The sequence below is a fragment of the Globicephala melas genome, chromosome 2 (genome assembly GCF_963455315.2).
Source record: "Globicephala melas chromosome 2, mGloMel1.2, whole genome shotgun sequence".
Lineage (NCBI taxonomy): Eukaryota > Metazoa > Chordata > Mammalia > Artiodactyla > Delphinidae > Globicephala > Globicephala melas.
The window spans coordinates 50,605,640-50,632,841 of NC_083315.2; the positions used below are offsets into that span (position 1 = coordinate 50,605,640).

Genomic DNA, 27,202 nt, shown 5'->3' on the forward strand with positions numbered 1-27,202 from the left:
ACAAATAGATGGAGAGCTATACCATGTTCTTGGATTGGAAGAATCAACATTGTGAAAATGACTCTACTACCCAAAGTAATCTACATATTCAATGCAATCCCTATCAGACTACCACTGGCATTTTTCACAGAACTAGAACAAAACATTTCACAATTTGTATGGAAACACAAAAGACCCTGAATAGCCAAAGCAATCTTGAGAACGAAAAACGGAGTTGGAGGATTCAGGCTCCCTGACTTCAGACTATACTACAAAGCTACAGTAATCAAGACAGTATGGTACTGGCACAAAAGCAGAAAGATAGATCAATGGAAAAAGATAGAAAGCCCAGAGATAAACCCACGCACATATTGTCACCTTATCATTGATAAAGGAGGCAGGAATGTACAGTGGAGAAAGGACAGCCTCTTCAATAAGTGGTGCTGGGTAAACTGGACAGGTACATGTAAAAGCCTTAAATTAGAACACTCCCTAACACCATACACAAAAATAAGCTCAAAATGGATTAAAGAACTAAATGTAAGGCCAGAAACTATCAAACTCTTAGAGGAAAACATAGGCAGAACACTCTATGACATATATCATAGCAAATCCTTTTTGACCCACCTCCTAGATAAATGGAAATAAAAACAAAAATAAACAAATGGGACCTAATGAAACTTAAAAGCTTTTGCACAGCAAAGGAAACCATAAACAAGACCAAAACACAACCCTCAGAATGGGAGAAAATATTTTCAAATGAAGCAACTGACAAAGGATTAATCTCCAAAATTTATAAGCAGCTCATGCAGCTCAATAACAAAAAAACAACCCAATCCAAAAATGGGCAAAAGACCTAAAAGGACATCTCTCCAAAGAAGATAAGCAGACTGCCAACAAACACATGAAAGAATGCTCAACATCATTAATCATTAGAGAAATGCAAATCAAAACTACAATGAAATATCATCTCATACCAGTCAGAATGGCCATCATCAAAAAATCTACAAACAATAAATGCTGGAGAGGCTGTGGAGAAAAGGGAACACTCTTGCACTGCTGGTGGGAATGTGAATTGGTTTAGCCACTATGGAGAACAGTATGGAGATTCCTTAAAAAACTAAAAATAGAACTACCATATGACCCAGCAATCCCACTACTGGGCATATACCCTGAGAAAACCATAATTCAAAAAGAGTCATGTACCAAAATTTTCATTGTAGCTCTATTTACAATAGCCAGGAGATGGAAACATCCTAATTGTCCATTAGCAGATGAATGGATAAAGAAGATGTGGCACATATATACAATGGAATATTACTCAGCCATAAAAAGAAACGAAATTGAGCTATTTGTAATGAGGTGGACGGACCTAGAGTCTGTCGTACAGAGTGAAATAAGTCAGAAAGAGAAAGACAAATACTGTATGCTAACACATATATATAGAATTTAAGAAAAAAGAAATCTCATGAAGAACCTAGGGGTAAGACAGGAATAAAGACACAGACCTACTAGAGAATGGACTTGAGGATATGATGATGGGGAAGGGTAAGCTGTGACAAAGTGAGAGAGTGGCAAGGACCTAATTACACTACCAAACGTAAAATAGACAGCTAGTGGGAAGCAGCCGCATAGCACAGGGAGATCAGCTCGGTGCTTTGTGACCACCTTGATGGGTGGGATAAGGGAGGGTGGGAGGGAGGGAGATGCAAGAGGGAGGAGATATGGGAACATATGTATATGTATAACTGATTCACTTTGTTATTAAAAAAAAAGCACACCAAGGGCTTCCCTTGTGGCGCAGTGGTTGAGTGTCTGCCTGCCAATGCAGGGGACACAGGTTCGTGCCCCGGTCCAGGAAGATCCCACATGCTGCAGAGCGGCTGGGCCCGTGAGCCATGGCTGCTGAGCCTGCGCGTCCAGAGCCTGTGCTCCGCCACGGGAGAGGCCACAACAGTGAGAGGCTCGCGTACCACACACACACACACACAAAAAGCACACCAAGACATGTCATAATCACTGAAATTAGTATTAAAGAGAAAATCTCAAAAGCAGCCAGAAGAAGACACATTTTTAGAGTAACAAAAATAATAAGATAGCAACCTCTCACCATAAAGTATGTAATCCAGAAGACAATGCAGGAGCATCTCCAAAGTAGTGAAAGAAAAGGGAAAAAAGAAAAAGAAAAGGAAAAATTAAAGACTTTTTCAGACAAACAAAAGCTGAGATAATTAATCACAAGCAGACCTGCACTACATGAAATGAGTGTCTTCGTGGGGAATAAAGAACAGAGAAAAAGATGATACCAGACGGATACTTACATTTACACAAAGGAATGAAGAGAGCCAGAAATGATATACATGTAGGGAAATATAAAAAACATTAAAATTTCTTTAATTTTTAAAATAATTAATTGTTTAAAGAAAAAAGCAATATAATATGGAATTTATAATTAATATTTATATATATTATTTATTTATTTTTTGCGGTACGTGGGCCTCTCACTGTTGTGGCCTCTCCCGTTGCGGGGCACAGGCTCCGGATGCACGGGCTCAGCGGCCATGGCTCACAGGCCCAGCCGCTCCGTGGCATGTGGGATCTTCCCGGACTGGGGCACTCCCCTGCATCGGCAGGTGGACTCTCAACCACTGCGCCACCAGGGAAGCCCTATATTTATATTTTTATATAAACATTATATATTATTATATATAATTAAATGCATGACAACAATAGCACAAAGGACAGGAGTGAGTAAGTAAATAAATAGGGCAATGAAAGCCTTTAAACTTCTATAAACAATACTGTTTCTGTGCTTGAGGAAGAAAACATGATTTATTTTACAAAAAGGGGAGAAGGATATATGTGCATATAGGTGGTGATTCCCAATCATGGAGATTTTTACCTGGGAACATCTGGCAACACCTGGAGACATTTTTGGTTGTCATACTGTAGGTAAGAGTGCTACTAGCATCTGCTGAGTAGAGGCCAGGGATTCTGCTAAACAACCTAGAGTGCACAGGACACGCCCTACAACAAATAATTATCTGGCCCAGGATGTCTCTAGTGCCACTCACTGCTGAGAAGCCCTGAGCCAGAGACAGACCTGCTGATTTCAAGGACGCCTCTGGAACACATATCCCTCATGGGGAAGAGAGGCAGTCAGCACTGCCGGGACCTGTGTGAAGACTGGGAGCCAGGAGGGCCGCCTTCTCCACTGGTGATGAGAGCAAGCAGATGGGGCACCAAATCTGCCACCTCCAGCACCTGCTTCCCAAAAGCTTTCTGAAACCTCTTGGAAAGGCCTGGTCTGACCCCAAACCTCTTCATAGGGCAGTGACCACCTCCTCACCCCTTCCCACTCCAGAAACCTACAAGTGGCAGGTTTTCTCACCAAGCACCTCAGCAAAGTGTTTCAATGCCTCAGTGGGTGGGCTAGTGTTCAGTAACCTATTTTCCACAGCTCAAAAAGGATATACAGCATGAGAGGAATGAGTGTCTTGGGAGTGAGGGGGGAACAGGAAAGTACAACTGGGAATGAGACTGACTCAGAAACCATGGAATGTTTGGTTCCATGATTATGACACCACCACATACTTCTCCACACCTCACAATTTAGAGAGTAATTTCATTTACATCATAGCATTTTATCCTTGCCACAACACTGTAAGGAAGGTAAGGCAGTTATCAACTCGAATTACAGAACAGAGGGTGGAGACTCAAATCAAGATGGCAGAGTAGAAGGACACAGAACTTGCCTCCCCCCATGAACACATTGAAAATATACCTATATGTGGAAAAATTCTCACTGAAAACTAACTGAAAACTGGCAGAAAGACTCCTGTAAACCAAGGCTATAAGAAAGATACATGCGAAATCAAGCAGGAAGGAAAAAGAAGCAATTGGGTCGGTACCTGTGCCCCTGGGAGGGGACTCAGAGAAAAGGAAGATGACAGGGTGGAGATCCTCCCTGGGGAGTGAGCAGTTTGAGCCACATATTGGCCACCTCAGCTCTGGGGTCCGACAAAGGGAAGATGAGACCCCTTGGCTAGTTGGAGGGCTGGTGGTACTAACATAAGGGCTGAGGGAAGCCTGGACTCTGCTCATGAGGAGTGTGGGAATGCTTGCTTGCTCCCAAAGCAGGGCAGAAAGGGTGGATTGAGACCACATGGCTGGCTGACTGGTCTCCCGTGACCACCTCAGTGCGCACCCCAGCCTGAGCTGACCCAACACCCCAGCACTGTTTGCCTTGCATTGTAACTCCACATGGGAACATAGGCAGCCACAACCAAGGAGAAAGCTCAGCTGTGAGATGCTGTGGCAGCTCAAACCCTAAGCGGCACCTGAGCAGGAAGCAGGCGGCCATTCCTGGCAATTGCAGAGACAGTGCATCAGAGGCAGATTATATCTCTGTTGGCAGCCAGACTGCCACAGCCGCTGCCCTGTCCCTCGCTGAATACCCACACCAGCCCATCTTGCTCCAGCACTGCTTCCCACTGGGGCTGAGTATGCCAGTGCTGGGAGGGGTGTAGAGCACACAGTTAAAAAGAGCTGTGCTAGCTCCACCTGACCCTCAGGGTTTCTGCTCCAGAAACTTGGGACATGACCCCACCCCCAATAGGGGGGTGACATCCACTGAGCAGAGGGGAAGCCCTACCTCACACCTGGCTTTGGTCCTAGCCCTTCCTTCTCCAGGCCCACCTCCTACCAAGGTGACAGCTGCCAGTACACCCTGAGGAAAGACATGACTTGTGTTCATGCCAGATCCAACTCTCCCACCAAAGCCACTGGGCACATGCAGACTATATAGGGATGCTCTCACATAAGGACATCCCTTCAAGACCACAGTAGGTAACTATTTCATCTAATTTCACAGAGAGAGGAAGATAAGCAAAATAAGACAGAGGAATTTGTCTCAATTGAAAGAGCAAGGAAAACCCCTGAAAAAAACAACACTAATGAAACAGAAATAAACAATTTACTAGATAAAGAATTAAAAGCATTAGTAATAAGAATGCTAACCGAATCAGGGAAAAGAACGGATGAACACAGTGAAAAAATTTAACAAGGAACTAGAAAGTATAAAAAATAACCAGTCAGGGCTTCCCTGGTGGTGCAGTCGTTAAGAATCCGCCTGCCAATGCAGGGGACACGGGTTCGAGCCCTGGTCCAGGAAGATCCCACATGCCACAGAGCAACTAAGCCTGTGCACTACAACTACTGAGCCTGCGCTCTAGAGCCCGCGAGCCACAACTACTGAGCCTGCGTGCTGCAACTACTGAAGCCCACATGCCTACAGCCTGTGCTCCACAACAAGAGAGGCCACCGCAATGAGAAGCCCACACACCACAACAAAGAGTAGCCCCTGATCGCCGCAACTAGAGAAAGCCACACACAGCAATGAAGACCCAGTGCAGCCAAAAATAAATAAATAAAAATAAATAAATAAATTTATATAAAAAAAGTAACCAGTCAGAACTGAAGAATACAATAACAGAAGTAAAAAACACACTAAAAGGAATAAACATCAGACTAGACACAGAAGAACATATAAGTTATCTAGAAGATAGAAAAATGGAAATCACACAATCAAAACAGCAAAAAGAAAAAAATTATTTTTCTTAGTGGAAATAGTTTAAGGGATCTCTGGGATATCATCAAGTATCCCAGAAGGAGAAGAGAGAGAAAAGGGGGTTGAAAATGTATTTAATGGAATTATGGCTGAAAACTTCCCAAACCTGGAAGGAAACATATCCAGATAAAAGAGGCACAGAAGATGAACCAAATAAGATGAACCTAAACAGACCCACACCAAGACATATCACAATTATAATGGCAAAAGTTAGAGATAAAGCGAGAATTCTAAAGGCAACAAGAAAAAAAACAAAGAGTCATATACAAGGGAACCCCCATAAGGCTATCAGCTGATTTTTCTGCAGTGACTTAGCAGGCCAGAAGGGAGTGGCATGATGTATTTAAAGTGCTGAAAGGGAAACCTTGCAAACTAGTGTACTCTACCCAGCAAGATTATCATTTAGAATTCTAGTACAATGTTTGTGGGATTGTAAATTGGTGCAGCCACTATGGAAGACAGTATGGAGGTTCCTCAAAAACACTGAAAATACAACTACCATAAGACCCAGCAATCCCACAGCAATTCCCATCATATATCAGAAGAAAACAAACACACTAATTTGAAAAGATACATATACCCCAATGTTCATAGCAGCATTATTTACAACAGCCAAGACATGGAAGCAACCTAAGTAAGTGCTCATCAACAGAAGAATGGATAAAGAAGATGTGGTATATATATACAATGGAATATTACTCAGCCATTAAAAAAGAATGAAATTCTGCCATTTGCAACAACATGAATGGACCTACAGAGTATTATGCTTAGTGAAATAAGTCAGACAAAAACAAACACTCTATGTTATTTACATGTGGAATCTAAAAGATAAAACAAATGAATGTATATAACAAAACAGAAATGGACTCACAGATACAGAGATCAAACTAGTGGTTACCAGTGGGGAGAAGGGAGGGGGGAGGGGCAGATAGGGGTATGGGATCAAGAGACACAAACTACTATGTAGGAAATAAATAAGCAACGAGGATATATTGTACAGCATGGGGAAATATAGCCATAAATGGAATATAATCTATAAACATATTGAATCATTATGTTGTACACTTGAAACTAATATAATATTGTAATCAACTATACCTCAATTAAAAAACAAAGAAAGAAAGAAAGCAGAGGGTGAAAAAATAAATAACTTCTCTAAGGCCTCACGTCTCAGTGTTTGGGAAGCCATACCCTTTGATCCTTAGTCTGCCTCCCTACAGAGGGTAAATGCAATCCTGTTTGTGGTGGCTGGCATTAGGTTCGGGGTAGGGCAGGCAGAGATCGGAGGCCATGTGGACACCATGATGCACAGCCCAGAAACCCCTTCAGGACCATAGCTCTAATTTCCCAGCTATGGGAGCTCCCAGCTCTGTCCTTCTCTGGTCTTATCCTTGGATGAAGGGAACTCCCTTGACCAGAGTTATGCCCCTTTCCACAGGGCAGCCCATGTCCAGTAACAGGCTAATGCTGGGGTACAGAGGTCTGGCCCCTTTGCTTCAACTGGGATATCTCTGAAGGGCCACTCAGCTCTAGAGTGCTCTGTAGGGTTGGCTGAGGCCTTTGTAGCAATTGCATCACAGTTTAATTTCTCCCTCTGCCCAGTCCAGCTCCTTTCCCTCCCTCACAGGTGTGGAATCCCAGAGTACCCCTAAAAGCCTTCTGTGTATACACATGTGCACACACACACAAATACTCACAACTGATATGGGGAAGAAACAATGGCTACAGAAAGTAGACAAAGTTTGATTAGGTCTCTTCTACGCATTCACTGAGTTTTACCCTCTCCTCATTATTCATTTTCTGGACAGCCAAGATCTTGGGGTCTCAAGGAGGCTGGACTTTCCCTATACTCTTCACACCATCTCACACCCAGAGAAGTGGGTAAATTGATTGTTAGGGGTGCAGGGAGGTTGACTGGCTTCTATCAAATCATGATGTAAGTAGCCACCCGGTGTAGCTACTGGGTGGGACCAGTACTGACTTTAGACTGTGTCCCCATTGTGGCCAGGCCTCAGCGCAGTGCTCCAGAGACTGGGTCAGAGGTCCCAACCCAGCCAACGAGTAAGAACTGCCAATCCCATTCCCTTAAAAGATCTGACCACAGTCTCCAGGTTCACACCGAAAACATTACAGAAGTATACCTACAGGCCTGAGCTGCTTCGAGCAACATTGAGGAAATGACAGGTCTCAGGGCAGGCCTGCGGAACGTGCTTCAGAGCCACAGGAAGAGGGTACGTGCCCAGTGCTGCTCGCTTTAAGATTTCCTGAGTCTGCCGCGTGTGGCAAGGAGACACCATTTGCAGAAAACAGCCCCACTGAGAGTCAGAGTTCCACAGATAGCATGCTTGTTATTCCCCAAAACAGAACTCAGATAAAGCCATCTGCATCATAAATCATTCAAGCGCTAAAGCCCACATGATAAATCAAAATGAAAATGTTTTAAAAAGGAACTAATTTTATCCATATCTACAAACAGAATGAGTTTTCAAGAATAGGGTTCCTTTTGTGTTACATAAAGCTCCCTTCTGAGACTTCTGTAGTCGGGGGTGGGACCTCGCCCCACACAGGGAGGGGTGCAGCCACAGAAAACTGGGAGGTAAACAGGGACAGTGTTGGCCAGGGCACACTCTCCCCCCACACCTGCTCTTACCAATCTCTCTGCCCCAAGAGGCCATTAATAAAGCTTTCACATACTGGTGTGAATGCGTAGATTTATTAACAAGCCATGGATTGTGCTTGTCCCCTTGTCTAGGCTGATACAGAAACAGAAACTCAAGTTCCATATACAACATCTGTGTGTGTATGTGTGTTTACGTGCATGTACTTGTGTGTCTGTTTTTCTACTAATAAAATGAAGAATATCCATTCCTTTCAGGAATATATAAAAACCCACTGCATTTTGTGAAATTATTTTTAAAACTGTGGGTACAAGAGATGTCAGAGCTTCTTTTATCTCTTCACTTTTCACCCATAGCTCACCCTCCTTTTCAGCTTCAGCGAAATACCATCAGGGGAGCATCAGGTCAACATCTGGGACAGAGGAAAGAAAGCAGGATTTAAGTATCCATTGTTATCCTCAAAAATGCTTCATGGGACAGCTCTCACCTGAACAAGTCCCTTCCTTTTATAAGAGCTTCAGTTAACCTCTTGTCCATCAAACGACCTGCATAGTCCAGTACCTCCAAGAACAGTATCTTGAAAACCATTGTTAGAAAACACAAAAGACAAAAAAGTTAAGAGCACACACAAAGGGAGCCAATATGTGATAAAGTAAGTATGGAAAATCACTGTAGTATAATTACATAATTCACGGGCAATTGCAGGGAAGGGAGGTCCGCCATTTTTTTTTAACTTATTTATTTGTTTATTTTTGGCTGTGTTGGGTCCTCGTTGCGTGCGGGCTTTCTCTAGTTGCGGCAAGCTGGAGCTACTCTGCATTATGGTGCGCGGGCTTCTCATCACCGTGGCTTCTCTTGTTGCTCCGCGGTATGTGGGATCTTCCCGGACTAGGGCTCGAACCCGTGTCCCCTGCATTGGCAGGCAGATTCTTAACCACTGTGCCACCAGGGAAGCCCCAGGTCCGCAATTTTTAAACAGACACCCAGCATCTGAAATCTTCTAGAGGGAACAGGCCCCACTCAGCTGCCGGCACCCAGCTGCTTTCTGTGTCTCCAAAGGAAGAGAGGGTGGATTGAAGAAAACTGAAATAAAATCTTGTTTTATGACCATGCCAATGTAAGAAAATGCCTGCATAATGTTATCCTGGTGTGGAAAAGAGGTATTCACTGAGAAGGTTGCTGGGGGTTCCAGTCCTGATTTGCATGGCCTTACGAAGTCCCTTTCTCCCTCTGAGCCTCCATTTTCCCTTTTAGCAGGTGACCCCCTCCTTCCAGTTCTGGGCCGCTTCCATCTCCATTGTGAGTGTGAGGTTGGGTCTTCTCCCAAGCAACCACCTTGGTGCCCTGGCTGTACCTGTGGGTCTGTTTTGGAGGCCTCCCAGTCGAAGGCAAAGCAACAGGAATTCCGTTGGGGGCATATGGAGCTGGGAAGAGGCCAGTTTACTTGTAGGGCTTGGCTCTTACTCATGATACTTTTTTTTCCCTTTCTTTATTATCTTAGAACCATTCAGATGGTTGCCTAGTCTACTTTGGCTCCTTTAAACAACTCTACACTTCAGGTTTATTTAAAAAAAAAACACAAAATAGGTTTATGACTGATTTAAGCCAGGAAATTCCCTAATGGGAATATCCTTAATGAGATTTTCTAAAGAGAACCCTCTATGAAGAGCTGGAATTAATTGATTATTTGTAAGGTAACCAAGCAAAGTTTATGATAAGATCATGAAGTTTGTGGGAACGGAGCGTAAGCCACACTAAACATACACACACACACACACACACACACACACACACACACACACACAGATGCACACTATTCCTGGGGAGGCAGAGAGCACAGAATTAGCCTCAGGAATCCCCACTCCTGTGTGACCTCGGGTAAGGCACGTCCCTTCCTCACTCAGCTCTCTCTTCCTCCATACAAGAGAGACTACCATCTACATGAACATGAGTGGTAAGCCACAGTAGCAAGGCCGTGAGGAGGGTCCTGGTGTCCTGGTAGACATTTAGTGGTCTCTTCTAGCTCTAAAATCCTATGGGATTCTCTATTTTGTGGCTGGGCTGAACATGTAGTATAGAATATTCAAATTTGAAATTCTTTGAGCCCAGCAACTTTGCAAAGTTATTTTTGTTATCAAATTTTATAAATTCCACTGTTGTTTCTTGAATAGATTGTTAATCTAGTTAATCTATATAAATATCCAGAAATATGGAAATATAAACCAATAGCATTTTTCTAACACTCTCAGTAGTCAGCCTTTGTGGTATTTTTATAATGTCTTGTTCAGCAAATGGCAGTTTTTACATCCACTATGGCCTACTAACAAAAGAGACTTGAAGTCTTCTTGGAAGTTACAGATTTTGTATTTCTTCCCTAATATGCTGATATCTGAGAGAATGTGTCAAAAAGTGCCATCTAGAATGTGAGTCATGAAAGTCAACTGGCAGAAGACAGCTTAGGAAACTGTCATTAGAGCCACTGGTGGAAAGTCTAGGACTCTGACCCCTGACATCAGCTGCAGCCTTATTTAAGCAAATGGAAGAGAGAGCTTGAGTGAGAGCAAACTGTCAGGCCACTTGGAATTCACAAGGTGTCTGCCCAAGGAACCCGTGTATATTGTAACAGTGACAGTGATGATGGCAGCTATTGTTTATCATGTGCCCACTGGATGCCAGATGCTGTTCTAAGGGCTTTCTCCTGTAAGGGAGGCACTAATATCATCAGCCCCATGTTACAGGTGAGGAAGCTGAGGCAATAAATAGAAATAATATGCCCAAGATCACACAGCCATAAATGGGAGAGCTAAGATTTGACTCTACACAGAGCCTGTAGTCTTAGCTATTACCCTAAATGTTTCACTAGGAAGTAAAAATTATTAAAAATAAAAAATTACTTAAAAAATAATTACAAAACTGTTTTTATGCTTTTAAAAAGTTCAAAAATAACTTGAAGGATCTGTGTTTTAATCTACTATCTTGATTACTCAATTTGTTTCTGTACTCACTATTTTTTACTCCATACAAGTATTTAAAATTAATTTTCTGGTTATTAATTTTCTTCCCTGAATAATTAGAAAAGGTGAAGTATTACAAGTTAAGAGACTCAGGCTTTGCCATGCGATTACTGTGTGAATTTGGTTGAGGCCTCAGTTTCCTCATGTTTATTAGAGGGTTTCTTTCTTTAACTGAAACAGTTCAGCATGTGTAAATGTCATTCTGTGAACTTAAGAGACACTGCCTGTAGAGAGTAGATGGCTGGGGCCAGTGGCCAAGGGGCTGGCTTCTCCAGCCTGGGTGTAAGGGTTGCAGGCTACAGCTCCACCTCCACGTCTTGGCAATGAACCAGCCTAAGATGTCACAGAAACATGCTCAAGCTGGCCAGCACTCAGTATGATATTTAGAAAGAAGAAAATAAAAGCTTAAGGGTGATCAAGTTCTCTTAAGTAACATTAAACGAAAGCATGCTATGCTTCTTCTAATTTCCTCTGAAAGCACTTCTCATATTTGCGAAGAGAATGACAGGTTGAATATGTCAGCCTGTCATACTTCGGATGTGATGTGTGGACTGGTAGTTCATCACAAAATCATCCACTTTATAGGAACCAGTTAAGTTTCAGTGCCAACTCTTGTTCTCAAACAGCAAGATGACTGCTAACTATGGTGTGTATATGTTAGTGGCCTGAAATTACAGTGATATTGTTATTTTAAGGTAGAAATGGTAGAAGGTCCTCACTCATCATATGCATGCAACGATATTATTGTTTAGGGAAAATAAGATGTGAATACTTCAAAAAATCACTGTTTTTAAGAATAATCACTTTTGTCTTTTCAGTCTACCATGCAAATTCATAGAGACCATAAACAGATTAATAAATTATTTTGTAACTTGCCATCGAAATTATTTATTCATTTACATATTCAAAATGACTTATTAGGGCCCTGCCAGACATAAAGAACTTGAAAAGACAAATTCTCAATTGCTGTTATAGGATTAAAAAAAAATTTTTTTTGGAGGCCTACAAACCTCTGCAATTCCATTTTTTAAATATCAAGAATTAGTCACCTTGGTAACAATTGTGGTGTGTATGAAATGCTAAATATTTATTAAATAGAATTGAAAACTGACTTGTTAGTTGTTCCTCTAAAAATTTCAACTCCTGCCTCTGTCCCTCTCCTCCCCTTTGCAATGCAACTATGCCTTCAAACAGCATTCTTTAAAAGTCGGCTTTATGGCTTTGGAGGAAGAAGCTGATTTCACAGCCAGATTTGCCACTGCTGTGGAAAACAGAGCGCACATGCAAGCCAGCTGAAGTCATGCGGACTGCAAGGATTAGGGCCGCGGGGGCCTCCACTGCTGCTGTCAAATTGCAATTGGAAACAGCTTTTCCAAAGTACAGCATGAGAAATCAGGAATTCCTGTCCACAGTTCCCCAACCCACTGGGTTTTTATCAGGCTTGGTACAACCCATTAGAGATCAGAAATATGAAAATCATGATGAAACCAAACAAGAGTATTTTCTGGTTTCCAAGTTTTGTTCTGCCTGGATCCCTTCCAAGCCTGTAATTACTGTCACTCACCAGTTAATAAGGGAACCATTTCTGCCTAGGGACAGGAGCTCCAGGAAGGCTGGACCCAAAGGTCAGGCAGGCTCAGTTCAGTGACCTGCCTTCTGTCCAATCCCTGGATGTGCAAATTGTCTAACTGCTCAAATTCTTAAGTTTATCTCAGTTACTTGAACTGTATCTGTCACTTAGGGATAAAATAACTTTTGCAGAGATCATAGAAAAACTATTTAGAACATTAATAAACTAGAACCATTCAATGAAATTTTTTTTTTTTTTTTTGGGCACTCCAGCTTTAAAGGAAAGAATCTACTCTCAGGAAAACAAGCTCAAGTCAGCAATTTAGTTTAAAAAAGTAAAATAACTTTCAGGATTTGGCTTGAGATTAATGCAGATGTAGCCCAATTTCCTATACCTCTGTCTAGATTTAGCAGATCTAGAGGTCAATTATGGCCACATCCACTTTATTTGTCAGCTCTTCAATGATCTTTGAGACACAATTGCTAAAGTAGGAAAATGAATTAATCAGAGAGTTGATCAAAAAATGAGCTTATCTGATAAATTACCAGCATACCTGTTACATATGAGTCACTCATTCTGGTCACGATACAATGCTGTGTTATACATGGATTAGGTAACACCCAAAAGTGAGCCAGCTGTAACTTTTTACCTTGAAAGATTCTTAATTAAAATTCCCTTGGATGTATGATTTCCAGGCAAGGAAGGAGCTGTGATTTGATTTTTTTTTTTAACATGCCTTAAAGACTCCAGTCAAATTCCATCTATTCAGTGAAACTTTCCCTGGTCCCCTAATTTCTCTTTTGTCTTTCTCAGCAAGTTTCTGGGACCTCTCTTCAGCACCGGACATTCTGTACAATATATGTAAGTTGCGAGTAGGTGAATATTCCCCGACTATATGCTGGGCTGTTTCCCCAAAGGCAGTGATTATGTCTTACTCATTTCTGAAGCCCTCTCCTCCCCTGTTCTGAAATTAAAAACTAGAATTCAAAACAAAACAAACAGAAAAGCCCCTTCTTGTGTCTAAAATGTATTATTAATTTCTTAGGGAAGAAGATGTTTTCAGAAAAAAGTATAGGCAAATGATGGACAAAGTTTCAGAAAGGAAGAGAAAGCTCAGAGGGAGAGCATTATGTGCAAATTGGATGTTCAGCAAAGGTAAACAAACCAAGGATCTGAAACAGTACCCAACCAACACCATAAAGCTTGCCCCAAACTGGAGCAAATTTAGACTTATTAGGACATTCTTTAAGAAGCAGCATTCAATTTTTGGACAGAAATTTTCAAAAAAACCCTTGTCCTCTAATAAAAGCAATTTCTTAAGAACACCTTAGAAACCTACTTAATGAAAAATCTATAGTTTGGAGAAACTTTTATCAAGATGGATCAAATCAAGAAAAAAAATTCTGGTTAACTATAAATTAAGTAGAATGTTCCACCAGCTGGGCCTCACCTTCAATCTGGCAATGAAATCTATTTGTTAAGAGCAATGAGACTTGAACAGCCCTTACCTTCGTGAATATACATCTTTTGAGCATCTTCAGGATGAAGTAGCCCCAGTAAAGATTAAGAATTTGCAGGACCATGAGCTGTAGGTTGAGGAAGATGCACGAAAAGAAAGGCTCAAGGTACTGCAGAGGCAGAATCAGCGTGAAATACAAAATCCTGAAAAACCAAACAGATGAGAGTATTTCATTACAGTCAAAGTACTTGTGAATTTTCAGTGAGAAAACAAATACTTTATCTCTCAAGGCATACAACACTTATTTCATTCCTAATGATGTCCAGGAAAGTCTCAAGAGAAAACAATATGATAATATTACCTTATATATCATTATTGGCAAGCCACAAAAAAATACAGTCTGCCTCCTGGGAGAAAAGTTAAAGCAAATGGAATTTTTATTGCCATGCTGCCTACACTCCAATGTTTCTCTACCTCGGTTTCCTCTCTGCATGAGTGTACACTAACCCCACTCACCTTCTCAGGATTGGATAACACGAGATAATGAATGTGTATATGGGGTTATTATTGCCTTTTGACACAATCTCATTTATTTGGCATCAAAAGTGAATGAGGGAAAGAAAAAAGTGAGTGAGGAATTCTACAAGAGTAAATTTTGTGGATAAAAGAGACTTTTTAAGGAAGCAAAAGTTCTGTTATTACTTCTATTTCCACTTTCTAAAGTGAATTGCATACTTTATTAATTTCATAAACAGACTCCTGGACACAATTTGAACTGCCCTTGATGACCAGAATGCACAGTGCCTTCAGATACAATTGCAGTATGAAGGCTATCTGTTGTCTTCTCAAACTGCATACACTGCTAGGATTTTAGAGTTCCTGGATAGGTTTGTTTGTAAGTATATTATTCGAATTATAAAAATAATTTATTCATATAAAATTGGAAAAATAAGAAAGTTGCCCATAAAATCATGATTTTAAACAAATAATACTGTAATTTTTGTGTGTTATCTTCTATTTTTTCCTACATATTTTAATTTTAAATTAACATATAGTAAAATTGACTATTTTGGGGTGTGCAGTTCTATGAATTATAATATGTGCATAGATTTGTGTAACTACCACCACAATATGGAGACAGAGCAGTTCCATCATCCCCCAGACACCAGTGCTGTCCCTTTGTAGTCACATCCCCAGGCCTAACACTCGGCAACCCCTTATCTATTCTCCATTCCTTTAATTTTGTCTTGTCAAGAAGGCCATACAAATGGAATCATACAGTGTGTCAGCTTTTGAGACTGCCTTCTTTCACTCAGCATAGAGCCTTTGAGATTCATGCAAGTTGTGGGTATCAACAGCACGCTCCTTTTTTTTTTTATTACTGAGTTGCATTCCATTGTGTGGATGTACCCATTACAGAACATTTGTATTATTTCCAGTTTTTGACAATTATGGACAGAACTTCTATAAATATTTATGTACAGGTTTTTGTGTGCACATAAGTTTTCATTTCTCAAGGGTAAATACATAGGGTTGGGATTGCTGGGTATCACACTGAAAGTATATGTTTACCTTTATAAGAAATTGAAAAGCTGTTTCCCAGAGTGGCTGTTTTGCATCCCTACCAGCAACGTCCAAGAGCTCCAGTTGCTGCTCATCTTGAGCAGCACTTGCTATTGTCCTGTAGAGACTTTGCCACTGTAGTAAAAGTAGCACGCGTGGGATCTTACGTTCAATTCCATTTAACTTTAAATCAAAAACATTTTACCTGAAAAACTTGGTGTATATTGTCTTTCCCAAATCAAAGTTTATTTCTTTAGATGTGTATATTCCTAAAGGTGAGAATACTATTCCAAGGCATACATTAAAAGTATAGAAGTTCAAGGTTATATTAAAAGCTATTAAGACTTTACCAGATTATTTTCCAAAATTATAACAATTTAGAAGGTGACCAGCAATTTATGAAAGAAGAGTTTTATTGAACCCCCCTAACCAGTATTAAGTGGGTTTAAACTTTGCTAATTTAAAAAATAAAACAATTCTTTTAACATCTTTATTGGAGTATAATTGCTTTACAATATTGTGTTAGTTTCTGATGTATAACAAAGTGAATCAGCTATATGTATACATATATCCCCATATCCCCTCCTTCTTGAGCCTCCCTCCCGCCCTCCCTATCCCACCCCTCTAGGTGGTCACAAAGCACTGAGCTGACCTCCCTGTGCTATGCAGCTGCTTCTCACTAGCTATCTATTTTACATTTGGTAGTATATATATGTCAGTACTACTCTCTCACTTCATCCCAGCTTACCCTTCCCCCTCCCTGTGTCCTCAAGTCTATTCTCTACATTTGCGTCTTTATTCCTATCCTGCCCCTAGGCTCATCAGAACCATTTTTTTTTTAGATTCCATATATATGTGTTAGCTTACAGTATTTGTTTTTCTCTTTCTGACTTACTTCACTCTGTATGACAGACTCTAAGTCCATCCACCTCCCTACAAATAACTCAATTTCATTTCTTGTATATATGTGCCACATCTTCTTTATCCATTCATCTGTTGATGGACATTAAGGTTGCTTCCATGTCCTGGCTATTGCAAACAGTGCTGCAATGAACATTGTGTTACAGGTCTCTTTTTGAATTATGGTTTTCTCAGGGTATATGCCCAGTAGTGGGATTGCTAAGTCATATGGTAGTTCTATTTTTAGTTTCTTAAGGAACCTCCATACTGTTCTCCATAATGGCTGTATCAGTTTACATTCCTACCAACAGTGCAAGAGGGTTCCCTTTTCTCTACATCCTCTCCAGCATTTATTGTTTGTAGAATTTTTGATAATGGCCATTCTGACTGGTGTGAAGTGATACCTCACTGTAGGTCTGATTTGCATTTCTCTACTAATTAGTGAGGCTGGGCATCCTTTCATGTGTTTTTTGGCCATCTTATATCTTCTTTGGAGAAATGTCTGTTTAGGTATTCTATTTTTGTATTGGGTTGTTTGTTTTTTAATATTGAGCTGCATGAGCTGCTTGTAAATTTTGGAGATTAACCTTTTGTCAGTTGCTTCATTTGCAAATATTTTCTCCCATTCTGAGGGTTGCCTTTTGTCTTATTTATGGTTTCCTTTGTTGTGCAAAAGATTTTAAGTTTCATTAGGTCCCATTTGTTTACTTTTGTTTTTATTTCCATTTCTCTAGGAGGTGGGTCAAAAAAGATCTTCCTGTGAATTATGTCATAGAGTGTTCTGCCTATGTTTTCCTCTAAGAGTTTTATAGTGTCTGGTCTTACATTTAGGTCCTTGCTGAGTAATCCTGGTTGTAGGTTTTTCCCTTTCATCACTTTAAAAATGTCCTGCCACTCCCTTCTGGCTTGCAGAGTTTCTGCTGAAAGATCAGCTGTTAACCTTATGGGGATTCCCTTATATGTTATTTGTTGCTTTTCCCTTGCTGCTTTTAATATGTTTTCTTTGTATTTAATTTTTGATAGTTTGATTAATATGTGTCTTGGTGTGTTTCTCCTTGCATTCATCCTGTATGGGGCTCTCTGTGCTTCCTGCACTTGACTATTTCCATTCCCATGTTAGGGAAGTTTTCAACTATAATCTCTTCAAATATTTTCTCAGACCCTTTCTTTTTCTCTTCTTCTTCTGGGACCCCTATAATTCAAATGTTGGTGTGTTTAATGTTGTCCCAGAGGTATCTGAGACTGTCCTTAATTCTTTTCATTCTTTTTTCTTTACTCTGCTCTGCAGCAGTTATTTCCACTATTTTATCTTCCAGGTCACTTATCCATTCTTCTGCTTCAGTTATTCTGCTATTGATTTCTTCTAGAGAATTTTAAATTTCATTTATTGTTTTGTTCATCATTATCTGTTTGCTCTTTAGCTCTTCTAGGTCCTTTTTAAATGTTTCTTGTATTTTCTCCATTCTATTTCCAAGATTTTGTATCATTTTTACTATCATTATTCTGAATTCTTTTTCAGGTAGACTGTCTATTTCCTCTTCATTTGTTTGGTCTGGTGGGTTTTTACCTTGTTCCTTAAGCTGCTGCATATTTCTGTGTCTTCTCATTTTGTTTAACTTACTGTGTTTGGGGTCTCCTTTTCACAGGCTGCAGGTTAACAGTTCCTGTTGTTTTTGGTGTCTTCCCCCAGTGGGTGAGGTTGGTTCAGTGGCTTGTGTAGGCTTCTTAGTGGAGGGGACTTGTGCCTGTGTTCTTGTGAGTGGGGCTGGATCTTGTTCTTCTGGTGGGCAGGGCCACGTCCGGCAGTGTGTTTTGGGGTGTCTGTGAACTTAGTATGACTTTAGGCAATCTCTCTGCTATTGGGTGGGGCTGTGTTCCTGTCTTGCTAGTTGTTTGGCATGGGGTGTCCAGCCCTGGAGCTTGCTGGCCGTTGGGTGGAGCTGGGTCTTAAGTGTCGAGATGGAGATCTCTCAGAGAGCTCTCGCTGATTGATATTACATGGGGCCAGAAGGTCTCTGGTGGTCCAATGTCCTGGACTAGGCTCTCCCACCTTGGAGGCTCAGGTCTGACACCTGGCCGCAGCATCAAGACCCTGCCAGCCACACGGCTCAGAAGAAAAGAAGGAAAAAAGAAAAAACCACGAACAGATAGAACCACAAACCAAATGGTAAAAGAAAAACAAGGGGGGAGAGATGAGACAGTGGGATGCAGTGTGGGGTCTGACTTGGGGTTTCACCTGAGGCTTCCTTCCACCCCTGGCTACCGAGCTGCAGAGAAGGCAGGAGCTGCTGCCCCTGCAGGCTGCCCCATCCTCCCTCCAAAACAATTTCAACTTGCATTTTTTGCAACCTTTGACAGTTCCCTTTGACAGTCTGCTTAGTAGCTCTATTTCCTTTCTTTGTGAGTTATTAGTTTAAGACCTTTATTCAAAAAGCAATAATATGGAACTTCCCTGGTGCCACAGTGGTTAAGAATCCGCCTGCCAATGCAGGTGACATGGGTTCAAGCCCTGGTCCAGGAAGATCCCACAGGCCGCAGAGCAGCTAAACCCTTGCGCTACAACTGCTGGGCCTGGGCTCTAGAGCCTACAAGCCACAACTACTGAGCTTGTGTGCCACAACTACTGAAGCCTGCGTGCCTAGAGCCCGTGCTCCACAAGAGAAGCCTCCACAATGAGAAGCCCGCGCACTGCAATGAAGAGTTGCCTCCGCTTGTCGCAACTAGAGGAAGCCTGCATGCAGCAACGAAGACCCAATGCAGCCCAAAATAAATAAATTAGTTAATTAATTTTTTTAAAAGAAATAATATGAACTCTGAACTCAATATAACAAAAATAATAGCCATTTATCCGTTTTACTTATGTAAATTTTTTTAGAAACTTAGGAATTACAGAAAAATATAAAGAGGTTAAGTAAAAATTAAATTAAAATCTCACAACTCACAGGTAACCCAGTATATATTATGTCTGGTGAACATAATTTAAGACATCTTTCCTAAAAATATATTATTTAAGGTGTTTTTCCCCCTTCCCCATTACCACATGATTTCATATAACAGGGATCACACTATGGTTGTGATTTTTTACCCTGCTTTTATCACTCAATAATATGTTACAGAGAGCTTTCCATGACAATGAACATATTTATAAATCAGGGGTCAGCAAACATTTTTGTATAGGGACAGACAGTAAATATTTCAGGCCTCTGGGGCATTTGGTTTCGGTTGCAAAGGTTCAAGTGACCATTGTAGTGTGAAACTAGCTATAGACAATATATCAGTAAATGAGTGTGGCTGTGTGCCAGTAAAACTTTATTAACAAAAACAGTCAGTGAACTGGATTTGGCCCGTGAGCCAGTTTGCCAACCCATACTACATACCATCCTATGTAATAGCTGCGTAGAAATCCACTTATAGATCTTATAACTTATTTAGCTAATCTCTTATTGATAGACATTTAAGTTGTTTCCAAATTTTCACTGTATTATAAAGAACGATTGTCTGCTGATGGGTGGGGCTGGGTTCCCTCCCTGTTGGTTGTTTGGCCTGAGGCAACCTAGCACTGGAGCCTGCCTGGCTCTTTGGTGGGGCTGATGGTGGACTCTGGGAGAGCTCACACCAGGGAATGCTTCCCAGAGCTTCTGCTGCCAGTGTCCTTGACCCCACGGTGAGCCACAGCCAGCCCCCACCTCTGCAGGAGACCCTCTAACACTAGCAGGACTTTGAAAGGACCTAATGGATTGAAGGACTTTGGGAGGTGGTAGTGTTAACCTAGTAGATTGACACAGAGTAGGGATTGACACTACTTAAAATAATATAGGGGACTTCTCTGGTGGCGCAGTGGTTAAGAATCCACCTGCCAGTGCAGGGGACACAGGTTCGAGCCCTGGTCCAAGAAGATCCCACATGCTGCGGAGCAGCTAAGCCCGTGCGCCGCAACTACTGAGCCTGTGCTCTAGAGCCCATGAGCCACAACTACTGAGCCCATGTGCTACAACTACCGAAGCCGCATGCCTAGAGCCCATGCTCTGCAAGAAGAGAAGCCACCACAATGGGAAGTCCACGCACTGCAACGAAGAGTAGCCCCCGCTTGCCACAACTAGAGGAAGCCCGTGCATAGCAATGAGGGCCCAACGTAGCCAAAAATATTTTTTTTTAAAAAAAAAGGGAGTCAAGATGGTGCTGAAAGCATTGGGTTAGAATTCCACTCCAGCCAATTGCTTGATTAAAGGCAACCCTTGCTGAGGGTGAGGAGTTGAATAGTTGAATAGTTGGATAGTATATTTACAGAGACTACTGGTGGTTCTGGATATTTGCTAAAGAAAATGAGAGGGGAGAAGTTGCTGAGGAAAATCAAAGAATTAACAAGTTTTCCTGAAGGCTTCTTTGAGCTCTTGACTACATCTGTGTAATCCTGAGGTACCCACCTGAGTGCTCTGCATTTGGCAGTTGTCCAAGTACTTTTGTTGCAAGAGTGATGGCAACCAAACGTTAATTTTTGGCATCATGGAAAGTGCTTTGGTTAAATTGAGAACTACTCTTTTGGAGGTTGTGTAGTCAAAAGTATTAATTAAATTGACAACAGTGGAAAAAAATAAAGAACACTGTCAGAATATTACTTGTAAAGACATTTTGATAAAATTGTTTGATATTTCCTTAGAATTGCTAAAATCCTGAGTCAAAGAGTATACTCAATTTACATTTTGAAGTGTATTGCTAGATGCTTTCCAGCAAGACTGTGCCAATTCATAGTCTTGCACCCAGTGTATGAGAGTATCTGCTTCCTTGGATCTTGACCAACATTGTACTTTGTCAGCTGCTACGTAAAACAATATCACACTATTTATATATTTACATTTTTATTTCTTGTGAAGATATATATATGAGTTTTTAAAATTATTGTGATTTGTGCTTTTGTGAACTGCTTCTTCATGGTATCTATTTGTCCATTTTTCTTTTGGGGTATTTACTTTTTCTGTTGACTCTTAAGTACTCTTTATATGTTAAGGATTATAATATTACTTTTTAATCATGTTAAATAACATCACATGGTTTTGATTCTTACAACTTTGTTTATAATTTTTCTTGACAAATCAATTTTTAAAACATTTTTGTAACAAAAGTTATCAATTGTTTCCTTTATATGAAACAATTGTTTCCTCCATATTAGGCTTTAAAAGGTTTTTCTCACCCCCAACATTTTAAAATATATTTTTCCATATTTTCTTAAAATCTTGGCTCTATGTAATCTTGAGTCACTTATTTGTGCATATTCTCAATTGTAAAATGGAAGCAATGAGTACCTACCTTATGCATTCAATAAATATTTATTAAGCACCAAAGTGCTACCAGGAACTTTGTGGGAGCCAGAAATACAGCAATGAATAAAACAGACTGAAATTCCTGAACTAGAAGGGCTTACATTTTGGTGCCTGCATCCACAGGGATTATAGGAAATAATATATATAAAGCCAATTTGCTATTCTGATTTGCTGGGTCCTTAAGCAATTGTGTGCCTTATTCTGGACTCACTTAGCCTATAATGCCTTTCCCCTTTTCAATTGAAATTCTTTTCACCTATCAAAGCATGGCCCTCTCCATACCAAAATCTCTCTGCTATTCTGCTCACCTCTGAATTTATAACTTTTCTCTGGGCTCCCCTGATACCAGCTTCTTTAGAGCATTTGGCTGATTCACCCTGCCTTGCAGTAAAAGCTCTTATATTAGTTGACTCCTCATTAGCTAGCAAGCTTTCCAAAGACAGCAGCCATGATGCCTTCATCTCTGTATCCTCCCATCACCTGTTCCAGGGCCTGGTCCCATACAAGGTCTCCTACTGGGAATTTGTCAGTGTCAAAACTAACAAAGGAATCTACTAAAAAATATCTCCTTCATGCATTCTATCAGAGAATGTGAATAATTACTTAAACATATAATTAAACTCACTGTGGTCCATGCAAAGAAAGAAAAGGACAGGGAGCATATTGCAGGGTTCTGACTGAATGGAGATTTCCCTCTTCCCTCTAGTTGAAGGGAAGACACAGAAAAGAGGATTCCAGTCAGAGGAAAGGACACATACAAAACTCTCAGGTGGAGGCATCATGGAAAATTCAAGGGCTAAAAGAAGACCAGTGTGGCTTCAGGGAGAGGAGTGGCAGGGGGTGGGGGTGGGGTGAAGATAAAGCTGGATTGGTGAATGCAGCCATCTCCTGTTGGACTTGAAAGTCAAGGTCAAGGGTGTGGCCTTCGTAGTAACAGCTTTGGGAAGCTTCGCCAGTTTTAGAAAGAAGAGTGATACACCTGGCCTAGAATCATCAGAGCTGGGCTCCAGGGCTAAGGCTGCTATTTTCTTGCCTGGTAACCTGCACAACCTCCCATTCCTTGGGTAGAACTAACCCCACATCTCTGAATGAGCGGCTCCAGAGAAACACACAGACAGCTTTGCAAACTGCAGAGTCCTAGAAACAGAAGAGACTGCCATTAAACACAACTGCCTTCAGAGACAGCCAAGCCACTGCAGAGAGGAGAGGTCAATGGCATGGGCACTGGAGCCCGCTAGATTTGGATCATGGCTTCCCTGGGGTCTGCAGCAAGTTACGTAGCTTCTCTGGGCTTCAATTTCTTCTGTAATAAAACAGGTCTCACCTTGTCAGGTTGTTATGCGAATTAAATGAGTTGACAAATGGGAAGAGCTTAGCATATAGTAAGCACTCAGAAATGGTAGTTATAACATTACTATTACCATCATTATGACGAGATGGCTTTCCACCACCACCCCCTTTCCTACTGCAGAGGGCTTCGTTAATAATACAGGGAGGGCAACACCCAGGGAGGGTGCCGCTGAAATAGCTGGATTTTCTGCATATCAGGGAGAAGGAGGAGGCCGCTTTGGAGGGGAGGAGCCGGCTAAGGAGGAGTGGGGACCCTGTGCTGTGGGAGGACAGAGGGAACAGGAGGCCCAAGAAGTGAAGAGGAGTTCAGAAGGGAGGACAGCAGTTATGGGGCTTCAGTTGGCATTTTCAGGGCCTCTTTCTATGGGTCTCACTGCCCTCACTAAAAGATGGTCCAATCTCTCAGCCTTGATTTCTTCTGGTCCTTTGCTAAAAGGAGAATGGGAAGGAAAAAAAACAAATCTGCCTTTCTCAATTTTGTGTATCAAGTGTGCAGACACACGAGTGAACCCACAAACACTTGCACATTTACCTTGTGGGTCCTGTGGAATCTCCCTTTTCACAGAGAATACTCCTCAATTCTGCTCTGTACGCTGGCCTTTAACCTGTACAAACGGATGCACTACCATGGTGCCTGTGGATTGCAAAGCTTGGCCTTTTTCCTGTTTGGGGTTTTTTTCCCCATTTTTACTCTTTACTCAATCACCAAAGTTTACATGGTTTGAAAAAAATCACATTGTTGGTATAAATAGTAGTTGGTTTTGCTGGGCTGATAAGGCAGCCACCAAAAGTAATTTTTCTAAGGAAAGTTAAAGGTCTTTTTTTCTTGCTAATTGTAGGTGTGAGCATTAAGCCTTTTCAGGATAACAAATACTGGTTCTACAGGTGCATAATTGCTCACCTAACATTCTAGAGATGGCTTATATTTCGAAGTGACCAAGTAGTTGAAGAAAACTTAATAATACTTAGGTAAGGCAATGATGCCTGCTCTTAATTATCAAATTTAGTAACTTAACTGGAAACATATCTCTTTTGTGTTTCAAATGTTCTGTTTCTAATCTTGATTCTTTCATAACTAGCTGTGCGATCCTGGAACTATCTTAACTTCTCATGTGAAAAACAAACAGGGTTGCAACGCTTCAACAACATCTATGACACGAAAGGCAAGAAGAGGTAAGGACTATTCCCGGCAGGTGACAACTGAATGCAGAATGTGATCCTGGGCCAAATCCAATAGTGAGGGAAAAAAGCAATGAAAGGCACTATCGGATCAACTGACAAAACTGAAACATGGATGGTAGATTGCTACCTTTCCTGAAATTGATAACTATACTGTGATTCTGTAGAAAAATGTCCTTGTCCTTAGGAAATACACACTGAACTATTTAGGATTAAAAGGACGTGATGGTTTCAACTTTCAACTGGTTCAGAAAAAATATGTATACATATATATATGTATATATATACACACACACCCACATGTGTGAGCACGTGTGTGTGTGTGTGTGTTGAGAGAGAAAGAGAAAGAGAAACAGAGAGAGAGGAAAAAATGACAAAGCAAATGGGGGAAACGTTAACTGGTAAATCTGGGTAAAGGCAATATGTAAGAGTTCTCTGTGATATACTTGAAATTATCCTGTGAGCTTAAAATTATTTCCAAACACATAAATGAATAAAGGGGTTGGACTAAATTATGAATTTAAAATTCTAAAATTCTATGGACTGTTGTCGCTGTCCTTCATAAGTTTACAAGCAGCAACAGAAGTGCCAAGCCTGTGGGGTGTGGGAAGGAGCTCCCCTGAGGGCTCCTTGTTGAACGAGATGCAGAGCAAACACCTGCAGTGTCATTTGCCCTCTCCTCTATAAGCTTTGTGACTGGAAAGTCCAGTTCTGAGATACTTCAACAGAGCCTCTCTGGCACGGTGCAGGCCCTCCTCTCCTCTGATGACTGTGGGAAGGGCACTGTGCCATCCCAGAAGGGCAAGGAAGCTGACCCTAGCACCATCAGACCCCTGCTCTGCCCCTGACTCACCATTCAGAACAGAGGCCCCAGGCCTTAGGAGGAAAGAAAGGACCATCGTGTCCTCACTCTTGTCTCTCTCTGATGGACATCAGCTTAGAGCACTGCTGTATGCTTTCAGCTTTGTTGTGTCTCGTCTTTTCTTAAAACTGTCCTCTCTCTGATATCCATTTCAAGGGTTTATATGGCCTCATTGCCCACAAAATTCTCCTTCGTATGAGGCTTCTCAGGGTACCATTTTTCTATACCAGTGAGACCTGGATCATCAAAAGATGAAGCCCAAAGTCCTGTGAACCACTGGTGGGGAAAATAAAGTTACCACTAGCATATGTACCCTTGGAGATAAGGAAGCTATTTATTTGAGTATTATTCACTGTTGGAAATGTTTTATTTTTTATTTTCTTAACCATTTTTAAAATTGAAGTCTATTTAATTTACAGTGTTGTGTTAGTTTCAAGTGTACAGCAGTGATTCAGTTATACATATATGTATCTATTCTTTTTCAGATTCTTTTCCATTATAGGTTATTATAAGATATTGAATATAATTCCTTTGTAGGTCCTTGTCGTTTATCTATTTTATATATAGTAGTGTGTACCTATTAATCCCAAAGCCCTAATTTATCCCTCCCCCTGTTTCCCCTTTAGTAACCATACTTTGTTTTCTATGTTTGTGAGTCTATTTCTGTTTTGTAAATAAATTCCTTTGCATCATTTTGTTAGATTCCACATATAAGTGATATCATATGATTATTTGTCTTTCTCTGTCTTATTGTACTTCACTTAGTATGATAATCTCTAGGTCCATACATATTGCTGCAAATGGCATTATTTCATTCTTTGTCACAGCTGAGTAATATTCCATTGTATATATGTACCACATCTTCTTTATCCATTAATTTGTCAATGGACAATTAGGTTGCGTCCATGTCATGGCTATTGTAAATAGTGCTGCAATAAACACTGGGGTGCACGTATCTTTTTGAATTAGAGTTTTCATCTTTTCCAAGATATATGCTCAAGAGTGGGATTGTAGTGGGATCACATGGTAACTCTATTTTTTAGTTTCTTAAGGAGTCTCCATATTGTTCTCCTTAGTGACTTCACTGACTTACATTCCCACTGACAGTGTAGGAGGGTTCCTTTTTCTCCACACCCTCTCTAGCAATTATTATTTGTAGACTTTTGTAGACTTTTAAATGATGGCCATTCTGACTAGTGTGAGGTGATACCTCATTGTAGTTTTGATTTGCAGGAAATGTTTTATTTTGTTCTTTTTGGAATATCCAAAAAATATGGGTCAGTATTAATAGCCTTCAAATACATGGAAAAGGTGGTGGATACAAAGATTTCTTCTACTGCCATCATGAACTGCTGCAGGCTAGGAGCTGCGTCTCACTCATCCGTGAGCTCCTCACAACATCTAGCAGTGGTGAGTTCCAGAAACAAAGCAATGAGCCAGCACTGCCACTCGGAAACTTCAGTTGAAACAGTGCTCCTTCCCTTCAGATCAATCAGCCTGGACTAAATTATTATCTGCTCTTTTTATTTATGGAGGAAAATTGTCAGGAGTCAGGGGCACCGTTTATCTGACCTTCGGAGGGTCTTTCTAACCGAATGATCTCGGGTGGTATTTGTATAATATTCAAGTAGATAGATACGTCCAATAATTCACAAATATAGAAGTCATTATTTTAATACAATAGTTGGGAATACAATGTGAATAACGTAAGCCTGAGATTTAAATGTTTTTGAAGAAAAATGCAAATAAATGGGGGTAACC

General features: G+C 40.9%; 1 protein-coding gene across 1 annotated transcript in view; it reads right to left on the reverse strand.

Annotated features, from left to right (window-relative positions):
• The window catches only part of CERS3 (ceramide synthase 3), a 95,913-nt gene that overhangs the window by 25,915 nt on the left and 42,796 nt on the right, over positions 1–27,202 (reverse strand). Inside the window, exon 8 of the mRNA XM_060293443.1 lies at positions 14,319–14,472. Within this exon, the coding sequence (XP_060149426.1) occupies positions 14,319–14,472 (154 nt within the window). The remainder of the gene's footprint in view (positions 1–14,318; positions 14,473–27,202) is intronic.